The sequence below is a fragment of the Coregonus clupeaformis genome, chromosome 27, assembly GCF_020615455.1.
Source record: "Coregonus clupeaformis isolate EN_2021a chromosome 27, ASM2061545v1, whole genome shotgun sequence".
NCBI classification, from domain to species: domain Eukaryota; kingdom Metazoa; phylum Chordata; class Actinopteri; order Salmoniformes; family Salmonidae; genus Coregonus; species Coregonus clupeaformis.
The window spans coordinates 45342329-45370059 of record NC_059218.1 but is presented as its reverse complement, the minus strand read 5'-3'; the positions used below and the strand labels follow the sequence as shown (position 1 = coordinate 45370059).

The 27731-nt window shown below is 41.4% G+C and overlaps 1 protein-coding gene across 1 annotated transcript; it reads right to left on the bottom strand.

Annotated features, from left to right (window-relative positions):
- On the bottom strand, positions 1 to 27731 carry LOC121542007 (globoside alpha-1,3-N-acetylgalactosaminyltransferase 1-like). The gene is made up of 12 exons (XM_045207990.1): positions 27629 to 27731; positions 24938 to 24992; positions 24749 to 24796; positions 23614 to 23649; positions 15130 to 15201; positions 14812 to 14847; positions 13127 to 13261; positions 10497 to 10548; positions 9462 to 9617; positions 4834 to 4958; positions 869 to 1031; positions 1 to 508 (listed from the first exon to the last, which is right to left on the bottom strand). The coding sequence occupies exons 1-12, from the start codon at positions 27636 to 27638 to the stop codon at positions 308 to 310; spliced, it is 1089 nt and encodes a 362-aa protein (XP_045063925.1). The 5' UTR covers positions 27639 to 27731; the 3' UTR covers positions 1 to 307.

Below are 27731 nucleotides of genomic sequence, written 5' to 3'. Positions count from 1 at the left end.
TTCAATACAAGTATTAAAGTGTTTCACATCCTAAAATAATAGATAATAATTGTAAAAACTGTTCACAAAGATCAGGGGACGCGAACATGTCACTGTTAGGGTGGGCACCAACAACAAGCTCAATTGTCTTGAACAGGATTTTTGAGTTGTGGCAGATCTCAGAGATGAGGAAGGAAAAGTGGTTTGCTCTTGAGTCTTTAAAACTCTACAGTCGATGTCCGCGCCCCAGGCGGAAGTCTAATTAGCGTAATATAAAAAAATCAGCCTGTTTAAGATAGAGATATCTGGGTTTTGCCTGGGCTGCATCTCATGGGTTCTCCCTGACCTCTGCCTTGTTCTTGATGACAGAGGAGAAGCGGACCAGTTTTATCTCCTTGGCTTCCCGTCCTCTAGCGTCGTCCCACACATATTCAGGTGACAGCAGCTTGGTGGGCTTATTCTTCACCAGGTACCAGTTCAGATGACTCTCCTCCTGCCACACAGCCTCCACACCCACTGACTTATCCACCTAGAGGGAGGGGGTGGGGAAGAGAGGGGGGAGGGGGGGGAGAGAAGGAGGAAGAGGGAGAGAAGGGGGGAGGGAGAGAAGGGGGGAGGGAGAGAAGGAGGAAGAGGGAGAGAGGTAGGGGGAGGGATGAAGGGGGTGGGGAAAGAGGGGTGGAGATAGGGGGAGAAGAGGGAACGGGGGATTGGGTGAGAGAATGACTGAGTGAGTGACTACGGAGGGGGTTGAGAGAGAGTGAGTGCCTGCCTGCCTCCCTGCGTCTGTGCCTACGTGTCGGAATGCATGCCTTTCTGTCTGCATGACTGTCTGTCAGGTATGAGTGTGTGAGTGTGTGTTTGCCTGCCTGCCTGCGTGAGTACCTACCTCCAGGTGCTCCCTGCACGTCTTGGTCAGCCTGTGAACATCCTCCAGCGCTCCTCCGAATATGTTGGCCTGGTAGTAGAAGTCTCCCTGGTCCAGGGGTACATAGGCTGTGGAGACGGTTCGCCGCTCGTAGGGGTACTGGTTCCGGGGGTACCAGTAGAACCTGCAAGACACAAGACAATTTTGTATTGTTACGTAACCTTTATTTAACCAGGAAAATACCCTTACCAAGGTCAGGGTGAAACTTTATTTGGATAGTCTGTAGAGCACCTACAGATGGACAAGCTACAGACTATCAGTAACATTTCAACTAACTATCTACTAACCCTAGCCCTAACCCTGAATTTAACCCTAGCCCTAACCCTGAATTTAACCCTAGCCCTAACCCTGAACTTAACCCTTATCCTAACCCTGAACTTAATCCTTACCCTTACCCTAGCCCTAACCCGTACCCTTACCCTAACCCTTATTCTAAACCTAACCCTAAACTTAGCAAGCAGTTGCTTATCAACAGATAGTTTGTTGATAGTATGACCACCTGTAGAGTATCAACAGATGGAAAATCCATGTCACATTTTCTGGCCTATCCAGACAAAGAATTGATTTTGTCTGCTATGGAGCCCAGCCTGGGAGACAGTATATTAAGGGGGGCAGTCTAGCGAATCCAGGAGTTGTGGTTTCATCTCGCTGTGATATTCTCAGCCTGATTTAGAGCTCTCAACATGAAAAAATACTAAATAATTTCGTAGAATTGAAACACGACCATTCTCGTGGTCACAGAGGGACGAAAGCTGATGTTATAACGAGTCTGCAGACATTCAAATGGTGTCTCTGCGTCGCTCAGAGAACCTGGTAGAAAATGCTCTGTCGTCAGTTATATGAAATGGGGACTAATTTGTACTGTCACTAAATGTGATCTTATTTGTTTTACAGTTATAAGAAAGGTGAAATCTTATAGCAAGTCATTTATAATTTGATTGTTACTATATTTAGAAAGCATTTCAGTCGTTTCAAGCCCTATTCCCCCACTTTCGTTGAATAGAGAGAAAATCATATATAATTGTAATATTTGTACTATGTTTCTTGAGATTGTGTCCTTAAATGTGAAAAATGTATAATTATGTTTACCAGAAAGGGGAGTTCCAGACCTTTCTAGAACTATGCAGCATTACTAGTTATTGTTTATGTCCATCTCATGAAAAACAGTTACTTTTGGGTATGTCTATTTAGGAGTAAATCTACATTTCACCATTGTGTTCAAGTTAAAGGAGAAGTTATATTTTTTACAACCAATTTAAAAATACACTACTATGTGGACACCTGCTCCTCGAACATCTCATTCCAAAATCATGACCGTTAATATGGAGTTGGTCCCCCCTTAGCTGCTACAACAGCCTCCACTCTTCTGGGAAAGCTTTCCACTAGATGTTGGAACATTGCTGCAGGGACTTGATTCCATTCAGCCACAAGAGCATTAGTGAGGTTGGGCACTGATGTTGGGCAATTAGGCCTGGCTCGCAGTCGGCGTTCAAATTCATCCCAAAGGTGTTCGATGGGGCCGAGGTCAGGGCTCTGTGCAGACCAGTCAAGTTCTTCCACACTGATCTCGACAAACCATTTCTGTATGGACCTCACTTTGTGTCGAACTGCCAGATGGTGAAGCATGATTCATCACTCCACCGCATGGTGATCTTAGGCTTGTGTGCGGCTGCTCGGCCATGGAAACCCATTTTATGATGCTCCCGACAAAGACTTATTGTGCTGACGTTGCTTCCAGAGGCAGTTTGGAACTCGGTAGTGAGTGTTGCAACCGAGGATAGACGATTTTTACGCACTACGAGCTTCAGCACTCGACGGTCCCGTTCTGTGAGGTTGTGTGGCCTACCACTTCGCAGCTGAGCCGTTGTTGCTCCTAGACATTTCCACTTCACAATAACAACATTTACAGTTGACCTGGGCAGTAATAGTAGGGCAGAAATTTGACCAACTGACTTGTTGGAAAGGTGGCATCTTATGACGGTGCCATGTTGAAAGTTACTGAGCTCTTCAGTAAGGCCATTCTACTGCCAATGTTTGTCTATGGAGATTGCATGGCTGTTTGCTTTGATTTTATACACCTGTCAGCAACAGGTGTGGCTGAAATAGCTGAATCCACTAACTTGAAGGGGTGTCCACATACTTCTGTATATGCAGTGCCTTCGGAAAGTATTCAGAATACTTGACATTTTACACATTTTGTAATGTTCCAGCCTTATTTAAAAATTGATTAAAAAATGAAATTAAAAAAATAATGCCCAGCAATCTACACATAATACCCATGACAAGGTGAAAACGGGTTTTTAGACATTTTTCCAAATGTATTAAAAATAAAAAACTGAAATAACTTGACTGGAGTCCACTTGTGGTAAATTCAATTGATTGGACATGATTTGGAAAGGCACAGACCTGTCTATATAAGGTCCCACAGTTGACAGTGCATGTCAAAGCAAAAACCAAGCCATGAGGTCGAAGGAATTGTCCGTAGAGCTCCGAGACAGGATTGTATCGAGGCACAGATCCGGGGAAGGATACCAAAATATTTCTGCAGCATTGGAGGTCCCCAAGAACACAGTGGTCTCCATCATTCTAAAATGGAAGAAGTTTGGAACCATCAAGACTCTTCCTAGAGCTGGCCACCCGGCCAAACTGAGCAATCTGGGGAGAAGGGCCTTGGTCAGGGAGGTGACCAAGAACCCAATGGGCACTCTGACAGAGCTCTAGAGTTCCTCTGTGGAGATTCGAGAACCTTCCAGAAGGACAACCATCTCCGCAGCAATCCACCAATCAGGGCTTTGTGGTAGAGTGGCCAAACGGAAGCCACTCCTCAGTAAAAGGCACATGACAACCCGCTTGGAGTTTGCCAAAAGGCACCTAAAGACTCTCAGACCATGAGAAACATGATTCTCTGAATGCCAAGCGTCATGTCTGGAGGAAACCTGGCACCATCCCTATGGTGAAGCATGGTGGTGGCAGCATCATGCTGTGGCAGGGACTGGGAGACTAGTCCGGATTGAGGCAAAGATGAACAGAGCAAAGTACAGAGAGATCCTTGATGAAAACCTGCTCCAGAGCGCTCAGGACCTCAGACTGGGGTGAAGGTTCATCTTCCAACAGGACAACGAGCCTAAGCACACAGCCAAGACAACGCAGGAGCGGCTGCGGGACAAGTCTCTGGATATCCTTGAGTGGCCCAGCCAGAGCCCGGACTTGAACCCGATCGAACATCTCTGGAGAGACCTGAAAATAGCTGTGCAGCAGTGCTCCCCAATCAACCTGACAGTGCTTGAGAGGATCTGCAGAGAAGAATGGGAGAAACTCCCCAAATACTGGTGTGCCAAGCGTCATACAAAAGAAGACTCAATGCTGGAATCGCTGCTAAACGTGCTTCAACAAAGTACTGAGTTAAGGGTCTGAATACTTATGTAAATTTGATATTTCCATTTTTTATTTTTAATAAATTAGTAAACATTTCAAAAAAACTGTTTTTGCTTTGTCATTATGGGGTATTGTGTGTAGATTGATGAGGAAAAAACAATTTAATCAATTTTAGAATAAGGCTGTAACGTAACAAAATGTGGAAAAAGTCAAGGGCTCTGAATAATTTCCGAAGGCACTGTATGTCAGCAACGGTTATGGCTGAAGTAGCCAAATCCACTAATGTGAAGGGGTGTCCACATACTTTTGTATATATAGTGTATATACTGTACATGTAAATAGCATGTTATAGAAGGGTCCAGACACCTTTTTTGACCATTCTATAACATGCCATTTACTTCATAAATATAGATTTTTGGTTGTAAAAAATGAAACTTCTCCTTTAAGTAAGTAGGTAAGTAAGTAATACCAGGGTTGGATGCTGGCCCTTCAAGTAAGTAAGTATTACCAGGGGTGTATGCTGGCCCTTTAAGTAAGTAAGTAAGTATTACCAGGGGTGGATGGCGGCCACCAGTCTCCCCAGAGCCTCTGGCCCCACACGGCCATGGAACCTCATGTCTACATCAAGGCAGAAGATGTAGTGCGCCTCCCGGTGGATGTGAACCTCAATGGCAGTCTGCTCCCAAATAGATGGTTGGTGGATGTTCAGTAGAATTTCAATCAATCAATCAAACAAACAACAAACAACAAATCAATCAAATCAATAAATCAAACAAATCAATCAATCAAACAGTCAAACTTGATTGTCCTCAGATGTAAATTTGGTTTGCAGGCAGGGGTAAGATGATAAAAATACACAATCCACCGTCGACAACATTTCAACTTTTTAGTTTGCACTAACCCTAACCATATAGGCATATCCTCTTAATTAACTGTAACCCTAGAAATATGTTGCCTATTATCAACAGTTGATATTTGGTTAATAGTTGGGACATCTTTAGGGAACCACTACTACTACATTTTTACATTTTAGTCATTTAGCAGATGCTCTTATCCAAAGCGACTTACAGGAACAATTAGGGTTAAGTGCCTTGCTCAAGGTCTCATCAACAGATTTTTCACCTAGTTGGCTTGGGGATTCAAACCAGTGTGTAAGGGTTGGTGTGAGGTGTGACCCAGGTGTGGTGCAGGATAGATAGTAGGCAGTAGGCAGTAGGCAAGGATGGTGAAACAAGGATCTTTACTGGAGGTCCAAAAGCCAGGATACAAAACAACGGACTATACATGATAACAAATGAGGAGCACTTAGGTCTCCAAAAACAGGCTGACAACAAACAATACGAAATACTAACTCTGACTGGAAAAACACAACGACACAGGGAGAACACTTCTTCAGTACCTGTACAGTGGGGAAAAAGTATTTAGTCAGCCACCGATTGTGCATGTTCTCCCACTTAAAAAGATGAGAGAGGCCTGTAATTTTCATCGTAGGTACACGTCAACTATGACAGACAAAATGAGAAAAAAAATCCAGAAAATCACATTGTAGGATTTTTTATGAATTTATTTGCAAATTGTGGTGGAAAATAAGTATTTGGTCAATAACAAAAGTTTCTCAATACTTTGTTATATACCCTTTGTTGGCAATGACACAGGTCAAACGTTTTCTGTAAGTCTTCACAAGGTTTTCACACACTGTTGCTGGTATTTTGGCCCATTCCTCCATGCAGATCTCCTCTAGAGCAGTGATGTTTTGGGGCTGTCGCTGGGCAACACAGACTTTCAACTCCCTCCAAAGATTTTCTATGGGGTTGAGATCTGGAGACTGGCTAGGCCACTCCAGGACCTTGAAATGCTTCTTACGAAGCCACTCCTTCGTTGCCCGGGCAGTGTGTTTGGGATCATTGTCATGCTGAAAGACCCAGCCACATTTCATCTTCAATGCCCTTGCTGATGGAAGGAGGTTTTCACTCAAAATCTCACGATACATGGCCCCATTCATTCTTTCCTTTACACGGATCAGTCGTCCTGGTCCCTTTGCAGAAAAACAGCCCCAAAGCATGATGTTTCCACCACCATGCTTCACAGTAGGTATGGTGTTCTTTGGATGCAACTCAGCATTCTTTGTCCTCCAAACACGACGAGTTATATTTTGGTTTCATCTGACCATATGACATTCTCCCAATCCTCTTCTGGATCATCCAAATGCACTCTAGCAAACTTCAGACGGGCCTGGACATGTACTGGCTTAAGCAGGGGGACACGTCTGGCACTGCAGGATTTGAGTCCCTGGCGGCGTAGTGTGTTACTGATGGTAGGCTTTGTTATTTTGGTCCCAGCTCTCTGCAGGTCATTCACTAGGTCCCCCCGTGTGGTTCTGGGATTTTTGCTCACTGTTCTTGTGATAATTTTGACCCCACGGGGTGAGATCTTGCGTGGAGCCCCAGATCAAGGGAGATTATCAGTGGTCTTGTATGTCTTCCATTTCCTAATAATTGCTCCCACAGTTGATTTCTTCAAACCAAGCTGCTTACCTATTGCAGATTCAGTCTTCCCAGCCTGGTGCAGGTCTACAATTTTGTTTCTGGTGTCCTTTGGCCATAGTGGAGTTTGGAGTGTGACTGTTTGAGGTTGTGGACAGGTGTCTTTTATACTTATAACAAGTTCAAACAGGTGCCATTAATACAGGTAACAAGTGGAGGACAGAGGAGCCTCTTAAAGAAGAAGTTACAGGTCTGTGAGAGACAGAAATCTTGCTTGTTTGTAGGTGACCAAATACTTATTTTCCACCATAATTTGCAAATAAATTCATTAAAAATCCTACAATGTGATTTTCTGGATTTTTTTTCCTCAATTTGTCTGTCATAGTTGATGTGTACCTATGATGAAAATTACAGGCCTCTCTCATCTTTTTAAGTGGGAGAACTTGCACAATTGGTGGCTGACTAACTGTACGTAATGCTTGACATCAAGGAACTAGCAGAGAAAACTGAGCAAGGGAACACAGGGAAGTGAGGGCATAAATACACAGGTGAATCAGATAGCCACAGGTGACACCAATAGGCAGATATCTAGTCACGACTGTGAGTGAGGAGGTGCCAATGGTTGTCGGAGGATGACACCTAGTGGGTCACTCCGGAACTGCGACCCACTCCTGTAACAGTGCCCTCGTGTTGGCATGGCGCCCGGCAGGAGATCGATAGCTCAGTCATAAGGCCTGTGAGGAGGGAGGCCCTTGGCATGCCTCTTACTAAACCCCTCCACCAGATCCCAGCGTAGGTCCACTGAACCCTGACGAGGAGGAAAAGTCTGGGCGTCTCTGGAGTTGGGGTTTCGGTTCCGGCTTGCTAGCACCCTCCAGATACCTAGCACCCTCCCGTTTTCCCGGCTTCTCCAGGCATGAGTCGCCGTGGTGACCTGCGTGGCCGCAGTTCCGGAAACGTCCCTGGGGCAGACCCTCTGCCTCTTCATTCAGGACAAGCGCGCCGCACCCAGCTGCGTAGCCTCCTCCTGAGGCGTCTCCTTCCTGAATCGGCGGAAAGACTCCGGGCTGATAGGGAGACACGGAGGCGAGCCTTGCGTCATGCCTCTCTCGTACGCCCTCTCACGACGCCTTTTTTCCACCCGCACAGAGAGGTCGACGAAGCCGTCCAGTTGTTCAGGCAGCTCCCTGAAGGAGAGTTCGTCCTTCATCCCCTCCGATTGCCCCTGCGTGTACAGGACAACCAGGACGGCCTCCTCCCATCTTGCCTCTCGAGCCCAGGTCCGGAACTCCATGGAGTAGTCTGCCACCGAACGGTCACCCTGCCGACAAGCCATGAGCCACCTCCCGGCCTCGTGCCTCGACTCCACCCGAGAGGTGTCAAACACCTTGCGGAACTCCTGGATGAATTGGTAGGAGTCGGAGCACGCCGGAGTTTGGCTCTCCCACTCCGCGGTAGCCCAAGAGAGGGCCCGACCTGTCAATAGAGCCATAATGTAGGCCACCCGGCCCTGCTCCGTTGGGAAGGAGGAGGGTTGCAGGCTGGACATCAGGGAACACTGGGTGAGGAATTCCCTGCAGGCTTCTGGACGTTCGTCGTACGGTGGGGTTCTCGCGATTTGGCAAGCGAGACTGGAGACGCCGCTGCCGCAACTGACTATACACAAAAGCAAATTAGGAGCACATAGGTCTCGAAAAAACAGGCTGACAACAAACAATATGAAATACTAATTCTGACTGGAAAAACAGAACGACACTGGGAGAACACTTCTCGAGTACCTGTAACTCCGTCACGTGATCCGACACTGATACGTACTGCTTGACATCAAGGAACTAACAGAGAAAACTGAGCAAGGGAACACTGGGAAGTGAAGGCATAAATACACAGGTGAATCAGATAGCCACAGATGACACCAATATGCAGATAATTAGTCCCGACTGTGAGTGAGGAGGTGCCTATGGTTGTCGGAGGATGACACCTAGTGGGTCGCTCCGGAACTGCGACACACTCCTGTAACACAGTGACCTTTCGGTTACTTACCCAACGCTCCTAAACGCTAGGCCTAAACTACTACTACTACTACTACTACTACTACTACTACTACTACTACTACTACTACTTATACTACTACTACTACTACAGCTACTACTACTACTGCTACTACTACTACTGCTACTACTACTACTGCTACTACTATTACTACTATTACTACTACTACTACTACTACTACTACTACCACTGCTACTACTACTACTACTACTACTACTACTACTACTGCTACTACTACTCCTATAATAATAATATTAATAGTTATCATTAATAATAAACTAAATAACTCATAATGAAGTAATGAGTGACTCCTGAGAGGCGCAGTGGTCTAAGGCAGGCTGTGCCACTAGAGATCCTGGTTCGAATCCAGGCTCTGTCGTAGCCGGCCGCGACCGGGAGACCCATGGGGCGGCGCACAATTGGCCCAGCGTCGTCTAGGGTAGGGGAGGGAATGGCCGGCAGGGGATGAAGCTCAGATCGTAGAGCATGGCGTTTGCAACGCCAGGGTTGTGGGTTCGATTCCCACGGGGGGTATGAAAAAATAAAATAATGTATGCACTAACTGTAAGTCGCCCTGGATAAGAGCGTCTGCTAAATGACTAAAGATGTAAATGTCAAAAAATGTAATAATTGTAATAAAGTGTGACCTGGATGATCTCCATGCGGCGGAGGGATATCTCCTGCCAGCGGTCGAACTTCGGCACGCTCACGATGCTGAGCAGTCTCCCGACACCAAGAGTCACGTTGCCAGGCACATCACCGGGCAGGTCGGTGAACACGTAATAGTGTACCTCCAGCCCCACCTGGAATCACATTTTAATTGAATTGAAGGGATGGAATTTGTAACGAATTCAGTCACATTACGTTTAATAAATGTAAATGTAATAACATTTAATTTAATCTGGACCAATAAAAACGATCACATGGGCAGGAGGACCTAATCCTACATCATCACTCCTACAGTAGTCTTTATAAATACGGTTCCAGAATTGTTCCTATTAAAAGCGTCTGCTAAAATAATAATAATAATAATAATAATAATAATAATAATAATAATAATAATAATAATAATAATAATAATATGCCATTTAGCAGACGCTTTTATCCAAAGCGAATTACAGTCATGCGTGCATACATTTTTTTTTTTGTGTGTATGGGTGGTCCCGGGGATCGAACGAGCGCTACCAGCTGAGCTAGAGAGGACATGGCATATATACAGTGCCTTCAGAAAATATTCAGACCCCTTGACTTTTTCCACATTTTGTTAGGTTAGAGCCTTATTCTAAAATGTATTAAATAGTTTTTTTCCCTCATCAATCTACACACAATACCCCATAATGACAAAGCAAAAATACGTTCCGAATGCACTGTATATATGCCATTTAGCAGACGCTTTTAAAAGGAAAAACACTTTTTGGGTTACTACATGATTCCATATGTGTTATTTCATAATTTTGATGTCTTCACTATTATTCTACAATGTAGAAAAGAGTAAAAATTAAGAAAAACCCTTGAAAGAGTTTGTGTCCAAACTTTTGACTGGTAGTGTGTATATATATATATATATATATATATATATATATATATATATATATATATATATATATATATATTATTATTATTATATTATTATCCCTGGTCCTAACAGTCAATCCATTTGATAGATAGTTCTGGATTCTCACCATGAAGTGCTTCTCAGCTGACTCTAAGAAGTCACGGAGAAAACGAGTGTATCTGTAAGGATGGATAGACATGAAAAACATGTACATAAAAATGTGTGTGAAACGACAGAACTAAAGTTACTACATCTTCAACGATGGATAGAAAAATGAGAGAAGCATCTACAGTGGCCTGCGAAAGTATCCAAAGCCCTTGGCATTTTTCCTATTTTGTTGCCTTACAACCTGGAATTAAAATTGATTTTTTGGGGGGTTTCTATCATTTGATTTACACAACATGCCTTCCACTTTGAAGATGCAAAAAAACAGAAAACTTGAGCGTGCATAACTATTCACCCCCCCAAAGTCAATACTTTGTAGAGCCACCTTTTGCAGCAATTACAGCTGCAAGTCTCTTGGGTTATGTCTCTATAAACTTGGCACATCTAGCCACTGGGATTTTTGCCCATTCTTCAAGGCAAAACTGCTCCAGCTCCTTCAAGTTGGATGGGTTCGCTGGTGTACAGCAATATTTAAGTCACACCACAGATTCTCAATTGGATTGAGGTCTGGGCTTTGACTAGGCCATTCCAATACATTTAACTGTTTCCCCTTAAACCACTCGAGTGTTGCTTTAGCAGTATGCTTAGGGTCATTGTCCTGCTGGAAAATGAACCTCCGTCCCAGTCTCAAATCTCTGGAACATTGAAACAGGTTTCCCTCAAGAATATCCCTGTATTTAGCGCCATCCATCATTCCTTCAATTCTGACCAGTTTTCCAGTTCCTGCCGATGATAAACATCCCCACAGCATGATATAGCCACCACCATGCTTCACTGTGGATGGTGTTCTCGGGGTGATGAGAGGTGTTGGGTTTGCGCCAGACATTTTCCTTGATGGCCAAATAACTCAATTTTAGTCTCATCTGACCAGAGTACCTTCTTCCATATGTTTGGGGAGTCTCCCACATGCCTTTTGGTGAACACCAAACGGGATTGCTTATTTAGTTTTTGAAGCAATGGCTTTTTTCTGGCCACTCTTCTGTAAAGCCCAGCTCTACAGTGTACAGCTTAAAGTGGTCCTACGGACAGATACTCCAATCTCCGCTATGGAGCTTTGCAGCTCCTTCAGGGTTATCTTAGGTCTCTTTGTTGCCTCTCTGATTAATGCCGTCCTTGCCTGGGCCGTGAGTTTTGGTGGGCGGCACTCTCTTGGCAGGTTTGTTGTGGTGCCATATTCTTTCAATTTCCTAATAATGGATTTAATGGTGCTCCGTGGGATGCTCAAAGTTTCTGATATTTGTCCCTGACCTGTTTAGAGAGCTCCTTGGTCTTCATGGTGCCGCTTGCTTGGTGGTGCCCCTTGCTTAGTGGTGTTGAAGTCTCTTGGGCCTTTCAGAACAGGTCTATATATACTGAGATCATGTGACAGATCATGTGACACTTAGATTGCACACAGGTGGACTTTATTTAACTAATTATGTGACTTCTGAAAGTAATTGGTTTCACCAGATCTTATTTAGGGGCTTCATAGCAAAGGGGGTGAATAGATATGCACTCACCACTTTTGCGTTATTTATTTTTTAGAATTCTTTTAAACAATTAATTATTTTCATTTCACGTCACCAATTTGGACTATTTTGTGTATGTCCAATACATGAAATCCAAATAAAAATCCATTTAAATTACAGGTTGTAATGCAACAAAATAGGAAAAATGCCAAGGGGGGTGAATACTTTTGCAAGGCACTGTACGTGCTAGGATTTTTTATATATTTTTTTACATGTCAATTAAATACATGAAGAAGGTGAAACATTCAGGTTGTAAATAATCAATAATGTGAAACATTCAGGTTGTAAATAATCAATCATGTGAAATATTCAGGTTGTAAATAATCAATAATGTGAAATATTCAGGTTGTAAATAATCAATCATGTGAAACGTTCAGGTAGTTAAAAAACAAGACCTTCAGGTAGGACAAGCAAGTGTGCCAGCAGGGGGAAATGTGTATGTATAGATACAGCTAGAGACAGACTGCATGCTTATGACATGAGATTGCTTTATCCGGAAATATGAAGTAAAGGGTCCATATAGAGTTATGGTGTGTCCCAAACATGAACCCATTCCCTATATAGTGCTTGGGTCAAAAAGTAGTGCACTACATAGGGAATAAGATGCCAGTTGACACACAACCATAGGGTTTGAATAATGCAGACAGGCAACATGAATGAGGTTATGATGTAGATAACATCAACCAAAGATATTAACACATGAGGTTAATGCATGTGGATAGGTACCTGGTGAATGCATGTAGATAGGTGCATGGTGAATGGATGTTGATAGGTGCGTGGTGGATGCATATGGATAGGTGCATGGTGGATGCATGTTGATAGGTCCATGGTGGATGCATGTAGATAGGTGCATGTGGATAGGTCCATGGTGGATGCACGTGGATAGGTGCATGGTGGATGCATGTGGATAGGTGCATGGTGGATGCATGTGGATAGGTGCGTGGTGGATGCATGTGGATAGGTGCGTGGTTGCGTTAGTGGCAGCAGTCTTGACATTTCAAGTAGGTGATCACACACACACACAGAGGAAGTATGTAACCATTGCCTTTGCAATAGGTTTCTACACATTAAATCTGTGACTTACTTCCCTACAGCAAATACAGTTGTAGCGATGGTGAGGTTGAGGGACCTGAAGGCCTCATCTATGACCTGGGGGTCGAAGGTTCCCTCCCAGACTATAGGAGCCAGCCATGGGGTTATAGTCAGAACGTCATTCCTCCTGAATAATAATAATAGTAATATTAATAATAATAGTAATAATAATAGCTAGAAAATAAAATTTCCTGATGAAACTGTGTGTGCGTACTAGCTTGTTTTAAAGTATTTATGGTTTTGCAATAAGTTATAGGAGTGGTAGTGACTGCAGTAGAAATGGTAGTGGCTGGTTATAGTTTAAAAAGTAGGTAGATGAAAACATTGATTGATTGATTTATATGTGGGGCTCTATTTTCTCATAATTGGATCTGTATGTGATGAATAGCTTAGAAGGAATGCATTAATGATAAGCATAGAAGGTTTGTACTATACTGATATAAATTGTTTCACATAACCAGCTGTGATTCATGTAAGGAACGTTAGGGGGTAGGACAGATAAGACTTGTATTTCTTACAGATACGAACACTGCCTCTTTGTTGTCTGTGAACCGTTGTCTGTGAACCGTCCTTGAACGTAGGTACAGCAAAATGGTGTCTTTTGGGTGCTAACTCCACAGGTTGTTATGATAAAAACGTATGCCTGGCAACAGTGTGCAATTAGTGGAGCGCCAAGGGGCTGGGACTAGCCGGTGTGCCAACGGATAGGTTGGACAAGTCTAAACCACGCCCAACCTCTACCCTGATAGGCCCAGCAGAGAGCGGGAACTAAAACTTTCAGGGTATTTACGGAAGGATTTGTAATGAGGAAGTCAGTTCTCTGAGTGCCCTGCGTGGTATTTCAGTGGACCCGTATATACGAACCTTCATACTTATCATACATACATTTTGCATATAATACATTTAGCTTGGATTGAAGATCTCTTGATTCTTATTCCAATACCAGATTTGAATTACGCAATTTTTAACATATATGAGCCATATTTTTGGTCAATGGCTCTCAGGTTCCCTTTTTGAAGTGAATTGAATCACTTTTTTTCCTATGGAATTAAGTATATTTACATAGCTGTCATTTTCCCACATAAATATGACCAAATTCATATTTGCTTCAAAATTCTAAAAACTAAATTATACAACAATCAAATTATAGTAAATTCACTTTTTAGTACTAATGTGGATTGTAGTTTTAAAAAAAGCTGCACATTATACAGTATAAAGGAAAAATTTATATGTAAATTAACAATCTGTTTTTATATTTTTTATATTGTTGTAGTACAAAAAGTATAAATACAATCACAAATATTTTCTCAACCAATCTAAGTTGCGGCAGTCTGCACATTTAAAAGTTGGTTTCGTGTTTATAGCTTAAATCGTTTAAGAGCTAAAGCAGGCAGAATAATAACAATATGAGTATGTAAGAAAGCTAGAGTGGTCTTGCCTTCAGCAAGCACATTAATAATAAACACCCAAAGTCACTTAACATATTCATCATGATAATCATCAAGATAAACAGCCATTAGTGGTAACACTTCATGAAAAGGCATTATAAAGTACGTTATAAAGTAAGTATTTACTGTACTTCATAGTGTTTACCATAACGGTATAATTTAATATAGAATTCAAACAATAGAATACAGCTCTATTGTAATGCTGTCGTCTGCCTTCGCTGCCACTTACACTGGTTCCATAAGCTTGGCTTGCTTGCTCTGTAATCTGAAAAACACGGGGAGCACGTTTACTTTTTGCAGAAGCAGACTGGCACTCTGAGATAATAATAATACACATTTAAGGCTAGGACTTGCTTGGGGTACCAGTCTGTTTGCCACTCCTTGTCATGTTTTTTGATGAAAAGGAGTGGCATGATGGCAGAAAGAGATCTGGGACCAGGCTACGCTTGGTTGATTAAATAATGAAAGGTTATCAATAGTATAAAGAGTACAGTGCAGTACAGGTTCAACAGGTGTGTACAGTCAGTACCAACGCGTACTCACTCACCTGTGATTCACCACAACCTGGTGATGCACCTGGCGCCATGTTAACCCCTCGTCATACTCACTGGGACCCTCACTGACAGACAAACAGACAGACGGACAGACAGACAGCCAGCAGAGAAAGAAAAGAGAGAGAGTGTGGCTCAGTTGATAGGGCATGGTGCTTGCAACACCAGGGTTGTGGGTTTGATTCCCACGGGGGACCAGTACAAAAAAGTACGAGAATGTATGCACTCACTAGTGTAAAATGTAAAAATTTAATGTAACAGAGATTATTCTGTTTAAGCACCTGTCCAGGTAAACACACCTCAGAGGCAGAGTGGAGTATTCCAGTACATAGTTCAGTAATCCTGGTATTATCTACTGGGCTTACAGTACCTCTGTAATTAGTGGAACAGTGATTTGTTCAACACTTTTTTGGTTACTACATGATTCCATATGTGTTATTTCATAGTTTTGATGTCTTCACTAGTATTCTACAATGAAGAAAATAGTAAAAATAAAGAAAAACCCTTGAATGAGTAAGTGTATCCAAACTTTTGACTGGTACTGTCACGTGGAAAAGTAAGTACACCCCCTAAAAGGTGGTCTTATTATTTTTTTTTTCAACAAATAAAAACATATTTGCACACATGGATATTTGAGCTAAATTCTAACCACATTCATTGATAAAGGTAACCCAATTTAACAAATCACAACAACAACAAAAATACTTTGAAAATCTTATGCAATTAAAATGCAAATTACTTATGGCTCAAAAATAAGAAATGGAGGGTTATGGATTGGCCAAGTCAAAGCCCAGATCTCAATCCTGTCGGAATGCTGTGGGGGGACATGAAGCGGGTCTGGAACATGACCCAGTTGAAGCAGTACTGTAAAGAAGAGAGCAAAACATTCCTCCCAGTCGATGTAAGAGGCTGATACACTTACAAGTTACTAGAAACGGTTAAATGAAGTCATTCAGACAAAGGGGGCAACACCAGCTATTGAAGCTAGGGGTGTACTTATTTTTCCCGCACTATGGAATTGCAATTCTGTTGATTTTTGATGAATAAATTATTGCAGAGTATATTCTTTTAGTGTCATTTGTTAAATTATGTTACCTTTATCTGTCAATAGAGTTGAAGTGAAGATTACATATCTGTAAGGTTCTGTATTTGTTTTCTTAGTTCACCTTTTGTTCTTGTACGTAGCCCTGTTTCTTTGTGTTATTGAACGTAGCCCTGTCTTTCATTTTTGTTCATTGATTTCACCTGTGTTAGTTACTCACCTGGTCTCATTAGCTCCTTTATTTAGTTCAGTTCTTTCTGTTTGTGCCTTGTGAGGCATTGTTTGTTTTGACTCTACTAAGCCTTTTTATATCTCGTTTGTAAGAACCAGTTATGGCCTTCAGTCCTAGTTTTTGATTCTCCTGCCTATTTGCCTACCTGTGTATGACCATTGCCTGCCTGTGACCACGATTCCTGCCTTTTGCGAAATAAACACCTGCCTCACCCCTCACGCGCGTGAATCTACACCTTTTTCTCCCTGAGTATTCATTACAATATCTGTCCAAATAAAATAAAATTTTACAGGGGGTGTAGTTACTTTTTCACATGAATGTATATACAGTTGAAGTCGGAAGTTTACATACACTTAGGGTGGAGTCATTAAAACTCGATTTTCAACCACAACACAAATTTCTTGTTAACAAACTATAGTTTTGGCAAGTCGGTTAGGACATCTACTTTGTGCATGACACAAGTAATTTTTTCCAACAATTGTTTACAGACAGATTATTTCATTTATAATTCAATGTATCACAATTCCAGTGGGTCAGAAGTTTACATACACTAAGTTGACTGTGCCTTCAAACAGCTTAGAAGCTTCTGATAGGCTAATTGACATCATTTGAGTTAATTGGAGGTCTACCTGTGGATGTATTTCAAGGCCTACCTTCAAACTCAGTGCCTCTTTGCTTGACATCATGGGAAAATCAAAAGAAATCAGCCAAGACTTCAGAAATAAAAGTGTAGACCTCCACAAGTCTGGGTCATCCTTGGGAGCAATTTCCAAACGCCTGAAGGTACCACGTTCATCTTTACAAACAATAGTACGCAACTATAAACACCATGGGACCATGCAGCCGTCATACTGCTCAGGAAGGAGACGCGTTCTGTCTCCTAGAGATGAACGTACTTTGGTGCGAAAAGTGCAAATCAATCCCAGAACAATAGCAAAGGACCTTGTGAAGATGCTGGAGGGAATAGGTACAAAATTATATATATCCACAGTAAAACGAGTCCTATATCGACATAACCTGAAAGGCCGCTCAGCAAGGAAGAAGCCACTACTCCAAAAACGCCATAAAAAAGCAAGACTACGGTTTGCAACTGCACATGGGGACAAAGATCGTACTTTTTGGAGAAATGTCCTCTGGTCTGATGAAACAAACATTGAACTGTTTGGCCATAATGACCATCGTTATGTTTGGAGGAAAAAGGGGGCGGCTTGCAAGCCGAAGAACACCATCCCAACCGTGAAGCACGGAGGTGGCAGCATCATGCTGTGGGGGTGCTTTGCTGCAGAAGGGACTGGTGCACTTCACAAAATAGATGGCATCATGAGGAAGGAAAATTATGTGGATATATTGAAGCAACATCTCAAGACATCAGTCAGGAAGTTAAAGCTTGGTCGCAAATGGGTCTTCCAAATGGACAATGACCCCATGCATACTTCCAAAGTTGTGGCAAAATGGCTTAAGGACAACAAAGTCAAGGTATTGGAGTGGCCATCACAAAGCCCTGACCTCAATCCTATAGAACATTTGTGGGCAGAACTGAAAAAGCATGTGCGAGCAAGGATGCCTACTAACCTGACTCAGTTACACCAGCTCTGTCAGGAGGAATGGGACAAAATTCACCCAAGTTATTGTGGGAAGCTTGTGGAAGGCTACCCAAAATGTTTGACCCACGTTAACCATTTAAAGGCAATGCTACCAAATACAAATTCACCCACTGGGAATGTGATGAAATAAACAAAAGCTGAAATATATCTCTGTCCACTATTATTCTGACATTTCACGTTCTTAAAATAAAGTGGTGATCCTAACTGACCTAAGACAGGGAATTGTTTCTAGGATTAAATGTCAGGAATTGTGAAAAACTGAGTTTAAATGTATTTGGCTAAGGTGTACAGTGGGGAGAACAAGTATTTGATACACTGCCAATTTTGCAGGTTTCCCTACTTACAAAGCATGTAGCGGTCTGTAATTTCTATCATAGGTACACTTCAACTGTGAGAGACAGAATCTAAAACAAAAATCCAGAAAATCACATTGTATGATTTTTAAGTAATTAATTAGCATTTTATTGCATGACATAAGTATTTGATACATCCGAAAAGCAGAACTTAATATTTGGTACAGAAACCTTTGTTTGCAATTACAGAGATCATATTTTTCCTGTAGGTCTTGATCAGGTTTGCACACACTGCAGCAGGGATTTTGGCCCACTCCTCCATACAGACCTTCTCCAGATCCTTCAGGTTTCGGGGCTGTCGCTGGGCAATACGGACTTTCAGCTCCCTCCAAAGATTTTCTATTGGGTTCAGGTCTGGAGACTGGCTAGGCCACTCCAGGACCTTGAGATGCTTCTTACGGAGCCACTCCTTAGTTGCCCTGGATGTGTGTTTCGGGTCGTTGTCATGCTGGAAGACCCAGCCTCGACCCATCTACAATGCTCTTACTGAGGGAAGGAGGTTGTTGGCCAAGATATCGCGATACATGGCCCCATCCATCCTCCCCTCAATATGGTGCAGTCGTCCTGTCCCCTTTGCAGAAAAGCATCCACAAAGAATGATGTTTCCACCTCCATGCATCACAGTTGGGATGGTGTTCTTGGGGTTGTACTTATCCTTCTTCTTCCTCCAAACACGGCGAGTTGAGTTTAGACCAAAAAGCTATATTTTTGTCTCATCAGACCACATGACCTTCTCCCATTCCTCCTCTGGATCATCCAGATGGTCATTGGCAAACTTCAGACGGGCCTGGACATGCGCTGGCTTGAGCAGGGGGACCTTGCGTATGCTGCAGGATTTTAATCCATGACGGCGTAGTGTGTTACTAATGGTTTTCTTGAGACTGTAGTCCCAGCTCTCTTCAGGTCATTGACCAGGTCCTGCCGTGTATTTCTGGGCTGATCCCTCACCTTCCTCATGATCATTGATGCCCCACGAGGTGAGATCTTGCATGGAGCCCCAGACCGAGGGTGATTGACCGTCATCTTGAACTTCTTCCATTTTCTAACAATTGCACCAACAGTTGTTGCCTTCTCACCAAACTGCTTGCCTATTGTCCTGTAGCCCATCCCAGCCTTGTGCAGGTCTACAATTTTATCCCTGATGTCCTTACACAGCTCTCTGGTCTTGGCCATTGTGGAGAGGTTGGAGTCTGTTTGATTGAGTGTGTGGACAGGTGTCTTTTATACAGGTAACGAGTTCAAACAGGTGCAGTTAATGCAGGTAATGAGTGGAGAACAGGAGGGCTTCTTAAAGAAAAACTAACAGGTCTGTGAGAGCCGGAATTCTTACTGGTTGGTAGGTGATCAAATAGTTATGTCATGCAATAAAATGCAAATTAATTACTTAAAAATCATACAATGTGATTTTCTGGATTTTTGTTTTAGATTCCGTCTCTCAGAGTTGAAGTGCACCTATGATAAAAATTACAGACCTCTACATGCTTTGTAAGTAGGAAAACCTGCAAAATCGGCAGTGTATCAAATACTTGTTCTCCCCACTGTATGTAAACTTCCGACTTCAACTGTATATATATATATATATATACATACACTACCGTTCAAAAGTTTGGGGTCACTTAGAAATGTCCTTGTTTTCCATTAAAATAACATCAAATTGATCAAAAAATACAGTGTAGACATTGTTAATGTTGTAAATGGCTATTGTAGCCGGAACACGGCTGATTTTTAATGGAATATCTACATAGGCGTTCAGAGGCCCATTATCAGCAACCATCAGTCCTGTGTTCCAATGGCACATCGTGTTTGCTAATCCAAGTTTATCATTTTAAAAGGCTAATTGATCAATAGAAAGCCCTTTTGCAATTATGTTAGCGCAGCTGAAAACTGTTGTGCTCATTAAAGAACCAATAAAACTGGCCTTCTTGAGACTAGTTGAGTATCTGGAGCATCAGCAATTGTGGGTTCGATTACAGGCTCAAAATGGCCAGAAACAATGAACTTTCTTCTGAAACTCGTCAGTCTATTCTTGTTCTGAGAAATGAAGGCTATTCCATGCGATAAATTGACAAGAAACTGAAGATCTCGTACAACACTGTGTACTACTCCCTTCACAGAACAGCACAAACTGGCTCTAACCAGAATAGAAAGAGGAGTGGGAGGTCCTGGTGCACAACTGAGCAAGAGGACAAATACATTAGAGTGCCTAGTTTGAGAAACAGACGCCTCACAGGTCGTCAACTGGTAGCTTCATTAAATAGTACCCGCAAAACACCAGTCTCAACGTCAACAGTGAAGAGGCGACTCCGGGATGCTGACCTTCTAGGCAGAGTTGCAAAGAAAAAGCCATATCTCAGACTGGCCAACAACAATAAAATATTCAGATGGGCAAAAGAACACAGACACTGGACAGAGGAAGATTGGAAAAAAGTGTTATGGGCAGATTAATTGAAGTTTGAGGTGTTCGAATCACAAAGAAAAACATTTGTCAGATGCAGACCAAATGAAAAGATGCTGGAGGAGTGCTTGATGCCATCTGTCAAGCATGGTGGAGGCAATGTGTTGGTCTGGGGGTGCTTTGGTGGTGGTAAAGTGGGTGATTTGTACAGGGTAAAAGGGATCTTGAAGAAGGAAGGAAATCACTCCATTTTGCAACACCATGCCATACCCTGTGGATGGCGCTTGATTGGAGCCAATTTCCTCCTACAACAGGACAATGACCCAAAGCACAGCTCCATACTATGCAATAACTATTTAGGGAAGAAGCAGTCAGCTGGTATTCTGTCTATAATGGAGTGGCCAGCACAGTCACCGGATCTCAACCCTATTGAGCTGTTGTGGGTGCAGCTTGACCGTATGGTACATAAGAAGTGCCCATCAAGCCAATCCAACTTGTGGGAGTTGCTTCAGGAAGCATGGGGTGAAATCTCTTCAGATTACCTCAACAAATTGACAACTAGAATGCCAAAGTTCTGGAAGGCTGTAATTGCTGCAAATGGAGGATTCATTGAAGAAAGCAAAGTTTGAAGGACACAATTATTATTTCTATTAAAAATCATTATTTCTAACCTTGTCAATGACTACATTTTCTATGCATTTTGCTATATTTCCTATTCACACTCATGTCATTAATGTTTTCATGGAAAACAAGGACATTTCTAAGTGACCCCAAACTTTTGAACGGTAGTGTATACATACTCCGGACTCAGACATTGCTCATTCTAAAATATATATATATATATATATTTCTTCATTCCATTCTTTTACTTTTAGATTAGTGTGTGTTGTTGTGTATTTGTGAAATAATTTAAAATCCTAACGTAACTTTGATTTGAAGCCATTCATGTGATTATTGTGATTTTGCTATTCATTGTAAATGTTTGTGGGCCTATGTAGCCAAGTTGTATCTATGATCGTATGCTATCCATGTATTTTGTATGTTCTGTTTATCTGTGAATTAACCAATGCTATTAGGCCACACCCGGCCATGATTACAGACACCTGTGTGTGTCCTTTGACACTATATAAACTAGTGACCCGCAGTGTTTGTCATTATACCCTGATGAAGACAGCTTGTTTGTCAAACGTTGGTTATTAGGATATTAAATTATTGCATCTGAGCTCCTAGAGTGTGCAGCTTTCCTTTTCTTTTTCAAGACCACCCTCTATGCCAGGTATGGAGAACGCATGACCATCTTACTGGATATGATAAAGTAAAACTTAGTGATAATTCAGACAGAACACTACTGTAATCTGACAAATTATTTTGTTTTACTGCGTAGTAAACACATTAATAACTAGTAGTAGGAACCAATATAATTAGATAAGCAAGGTATATCACAATACTATTTTATCCTTTCTCTTAGCAAACACTATATTTAATGAAGAAAATGTGTGTTTCTGGTCTTGAAGTATTTATGGTTGTGAAATGGTAGTAGTAGTGGTATTGACTGCAGTAGTAATTGTAATAACAGGGTTGTCAGAGGCTATGGGTTAGTTGAAGTGAATTACTTTGGGGTGGTTTCCAGATTTGGAGTTATTATAGTGGGCTGGTATAGTAGGCTAGAGTGAGTACTATAGCATTATAAGCCATATCATGGTTTTTTAAGCTCTGAAAATATATTAGTTTGAACATTCCGAAAGTTCTGTGGGAGTGATTTCAGTTAAGAATGTTGAAGCCTGCATTCTGCCATTTAAATGAATGGGGGATATAACAAGCTTGATAGTGTGTATGAATGGTAGGACAAAGCTGTGTTATAGCAATCTAAGTTGAGTCAGTCTGCACATTTCAATATTTGGTGTTTGTAGCTTAAACGCTTACAGAGCAGTGACACATCCAAATGTTGCCTTTGAAGTCTATGGAGCTTTTAAATAAATGTTAAACGTTTGCATACTATCAAAAAGTTGAGTCAGTCTGCACACTATCAACGTTAGTTTCGTGTTGATAGCTTAAACAGTTCAAGAGGAGTAGCGTCCTGTCACTCCCTGGCCTTGAGAGGCCGGTTGTCTTTAGTTGGTTTGGTCAGGGCGTGAGGATCTATGTTAGAATTTCTATGTTTAGGATCTAGATGTGTATTTCTAGGTTTGGCCGGGTGTGATTCCCAATCAGAGGCAGCTGTCGCTCGTTGTCTCTGATTGGGGATCATACTTTGGTAGCCTGTTTGCCTACCTTAGTTGTGGGATCTTGTTCCTGTATAGGCTTGTATGTGTATAGACGGAGGACTTCACGTTACGTTGTTTCTTGTTTTGTTTGTATGTTTATTTGGGTGAATAAACATGTACGCATACCACGCTGCACCTTGGTCTGACCCGTCTGTCAACGTTCGTGACACATCCAGAATCTTTTGGGCAGGGATATTAATCACAATACTAGAAAAGTACATTTCCTGAAGAAAATGTGTGTGCTTGCTAGCTTGTTTTAAAGTATTCGTGTTTATAGTTTAAATCGTTCAAGAGCTAAAGCAGGCAGAATAATAACAATATGAGTATGTAAGAAAGCTAAAGTGGTCTTGCCTTCAGCAAGCACACTAATAATAAACACCCAAAGTCACTTAACATATTCATCATGATAATCATCAAGATAAACAGCCATTAGTGGTAACACTTTGTGAAAAGGCATTATGAAGTACGTTATAAAGTAAGTATTTACTGTACTTCATAGTGTTTACCATAACGGTATAATTTAATATAGAATTCAAACAATAGAATAGAGCTCTATTGTAATGCTGTCGTCTGCCTTCGCTGCCACTTACACTGGTTCCATAAGCTTGGCTTGCTTGCTCTGTAATCTGAAAAACACGGGGAGCACGTTTACTTTTTGCAGAAGCAGACTGGCACTCTGAGATAATAGTACCAGTCTGTTTGTTTGTGCCAGCCAAGCCAGCCAAGCCAGCCAAGCCAGCCAAGCCAGCCAAGCCAGCCAAGCCAGCCAAGCCAGCCAAGCCAGCCAAGCCAGCCAAGCCAGCCAAGCCAAGCCAAGCCAAGCCAAGCCAGCCAAGCCAGCCAAGCCAGCCAAGCCAAGCCAGCCAAGCCAGCCAGCAAGCAGAGAAAGGAAAGAGAGGGTGTGGCTCAGTTGATAGGATATGGTGCTTGCAAGCCAGGGTTGTGGGTTTGATTCCCATGGGGGACGGGAACAAAAATTATGAGAATGTATACACTCACTACTGTAAGTTGCTCTGGATAAGAGCGTCTGCAAAATGTAAACATTTTATGTAACAGAGATTATTCTGTTTAAGCACCTGTCCAGGTAAACACACCTCAGAGGCAGAGTGGAGTATTCCAGTACATAGTTCAGTAATCCTGGTATTATATACTGGGTTTACAGTACCTCTGTAATTATTGGGAAAGTTAAGCATTTTTTCGGCTCTTGGCTCTATACTTCGAAACTTTGGATTTGAAATCAAACAATGACTATGAGGTTAAAGTGCAGACTGTCAGCTGTAATTTGAGGGTATTTCCATCCATATCGGGTGAACCGTTTAGAGATTACAGCACTTTTTGTACATAGTCCCCCCATTTTAGTGGAGCAAAAATATTGGGTCCAATTCACTTAGATGTGTATTAAAGCAGTAGAAAGTTTTGTATTTGGTCCCATATTCATAACCCGCAATGATTACATCAAGCTTGTGACTCTACAAATTTGTTGGATGCATTTGCTGGTAGTATCCGCATTAATGTAGAAGTGTTTAGAAACCAATTCTACTCTTATTTACAATAACAGTGACTCCAAAATGACACAACACATTATTTACCATTCATTTCTATTGGGCACGAAATAATCTGAAACACAACTGAAACAAACAGCAAATGCATCCAACAAATTCGTAGAGCTTTAGCCACACCTTACAGCACAGCTTTCAACCAGCATTGCAATACATGTTTTCTTACTTGACAGAGACAGATGGATGGACAGATGGACAGCATAAGAAGACAAGCCTATGATGACAGGAGAATAAAACAATAGAACAATCTATAACAACAACAACAACAACAACAATAATAATGATGATAACACAAATTATGACAATAAAAACTCAAAAGTTAAACTGGAGGCTACAGCTTCTCAAATGTCATTACCAGCAGAGAACCGTCCCCCCAGCCATTATTAAAGCAAGTAGGCAGTGTTCACGTTCTGGAAAGAAAATGATAAAGGCATTAACAACCAACAATATGAGTCGAAGGAAAAATAGTTTCTGCTAAATAAGAAGTACTGTAACTATATAGTGATGTAATTCTAATGCAATACAATATAATACCATTTAATGCAGACAGACACACACAGGTGTGTAAATCAGGAGCAGGAGAGTAAAAACAACATTGATTGATAGCCTTAGTAGGTGTTCAGGTTTTTCCTAATATTTGAATTATTTCAATGAGTGCAGGCACCGAATAGATCTCATCTCAACATCTCAAGCTTTCTTTTGATCTAAAATAAATAACCAAGTAACTTTTTATTTATATATAACTAGTTCGGCGTAAAAAAGTTGGTCTTAAAATATTAGGTCGGGCGTAGCTACGTCCGCCTTTGTTGCACAAAGGAAAAATAAGACTCGTAACCAGAGCCATATACAGTATACAGTGAGCTCCAAAAGTATTGGGACAGTTATTTATTTTTTGTTCTTTTCGCTCTGTACTCCAGCACTTTGGATATGAAATGATATAATGACTATGGGGTTAAAGTGCAGACTGTCAGCTTTAATTTGATGGTATTTTCATAGATATCAGGTGAACCGTTTAGAAATTACAGCACTTTTTGTACATATTGCCCCCATTTTAGGGTACCAACAGTATTGGGACAAATTCATTTAGGCCTACATGTGTATTAAAGTAGTCAAAAGTTTAGTATTTGGTCCCATATTCATAGCATGCAATGATTACATCAAGCTTGTGACTCTACAAACTTGTTGGATCCATTTGCTGCTTGTTTTCGTTGTGTTTTGGATTATTTTGGTAAATAGTGTATTGTGTCATTTTGGAGTCACTTCTATTGTAAATCAGAATAGACTAAACACTAATGCATTAATGTGGATGCTACCATGATTATGGATAGTCCTGGATGATTCCTGAATACTGATGAGTGAGAAAGTTATAGATGCACAAATATCATACCCCCTCACAAACAAATTCTACCCTCCCCTGTTATAACGGTGAGAGGTTAGCATGTCTTGTGGGTGTGATATTTGTGTGTCTGTAACTCTTTAGTCTTTATGCAAGTAAAGTCATACCATATAAAAAATAAAATAAAATCAAGACAGATGGGATGGAAACAGGTAGTTTCGGTACAATTTTATGAGCGCCAACAGATAATTTGTTTTTTCAACATGGTGGGTTCTTTTTGTGTCAGTAAAATTAATTTACGAGAAATGGTGGTTTAAACGCATTTATCCGCAAATATTGATATAATAACCATCATATCGAAGTAAACTTGGAGTCACGCGATGATATGGTGTGTGGTCCTCCCACTATGACTCGGGAAACCATGCAGTTTATTAGGCTACAGATTAAATAAATGATGATGAACTTCACATGGTGGTGAAAGTGCACGGTGATGCTCCTTTTCAATTAATATCGAGGGTCTTATTCTGGTGACATAATGATCGATGCTTAACTGCCGTTTGACAACTAAAAATATTCTTGCTCTTATCAATAATAATCTCATCATGTAGACTAGCCTACCCGCACTGTATCTGTTGAAAATGTTGAAAATGCGATGGAAACACATTGAATTTTTGATTTTTATTCGGTAGGCTACAATAAAATGTAAGATAAGAAGTAGGCTACATTTTGTGTGTGCCACGTCATCAAGCACTGATTTATAGCCGCAACAAGTCCATTTGGTGGAAACACACCACTAGTGGTATAATGGCAACAACAATTATGCGGATTTTAGAATATTCGCATAAAAATCTGTTGCCAATTGGATGGAAACCTACTAGCTACAGTCCCAATACTTCTGGAGCTCACTGTATATGACTCTGGTCGTAGCTAAATCCGGTGTAACCAATGCACGTACATGAGATGTGACACTTCATAATGATGGTTGCTGGGCAGCGCCATGTACTAGGCTGTTACAAGTGTGGATTCTGTTCCTCTTCACTCGCGTAGTAGCCTATATCCCGACCAAAAGCCCTTGACTTGTCTGATCATCAATCGATGGGATTTTGTTTCACTGAATCAATCTCCGTCTGTTACGAGGTAGCTCATTTTATTAGTTTGCTAATGTATCACTGATCAGAAACATTTAGCATGCTATATGTATTATTTTGCTATTGACTCGTGAATAGGCAACTCGGAGGTTGTGAAATATAAACACAAGACTCATATCCTTTTGAAAATATAGATTGCTATTATTTTCTGTGCTTATCACCCTACACCTGCTCCGTACTAGGCGTAGAATAGGCTGCACGCCTAGGTGTAGCTAATTGAAGGGTTTACGCCCAGGTGGTGCCTATTTGCACCAAACCTCAAATATATTTTATTGTATAATATCTAACTTGTATTATGTACATATTATAATAATATATACATTTAATTATATATTATATACGTTGTGTGTACATTTTGTTGATATCCAATCAGCAGTCAATAGGATTAGCAGTCATGGATTTCTGAAATAGCCTACTCACTGTCCTCAATATATGAATGTAGAATATATTTTAAATTAAATAAATAGATACAAAAACACTCCAACTCATGAATTTTTTCTTCACTAACTTATCTACTAAAACATATCACTTATCATATCTACATGTAAGGACTTGTACTCACTTTGTAGCATTTGTACTGATGCTCCTGAGAATCACCTGGTCCCAGTTGTCTCTATAGTATAAGGTACAGTAGCTATCTATACCTGTCACTTATAACAAATAAA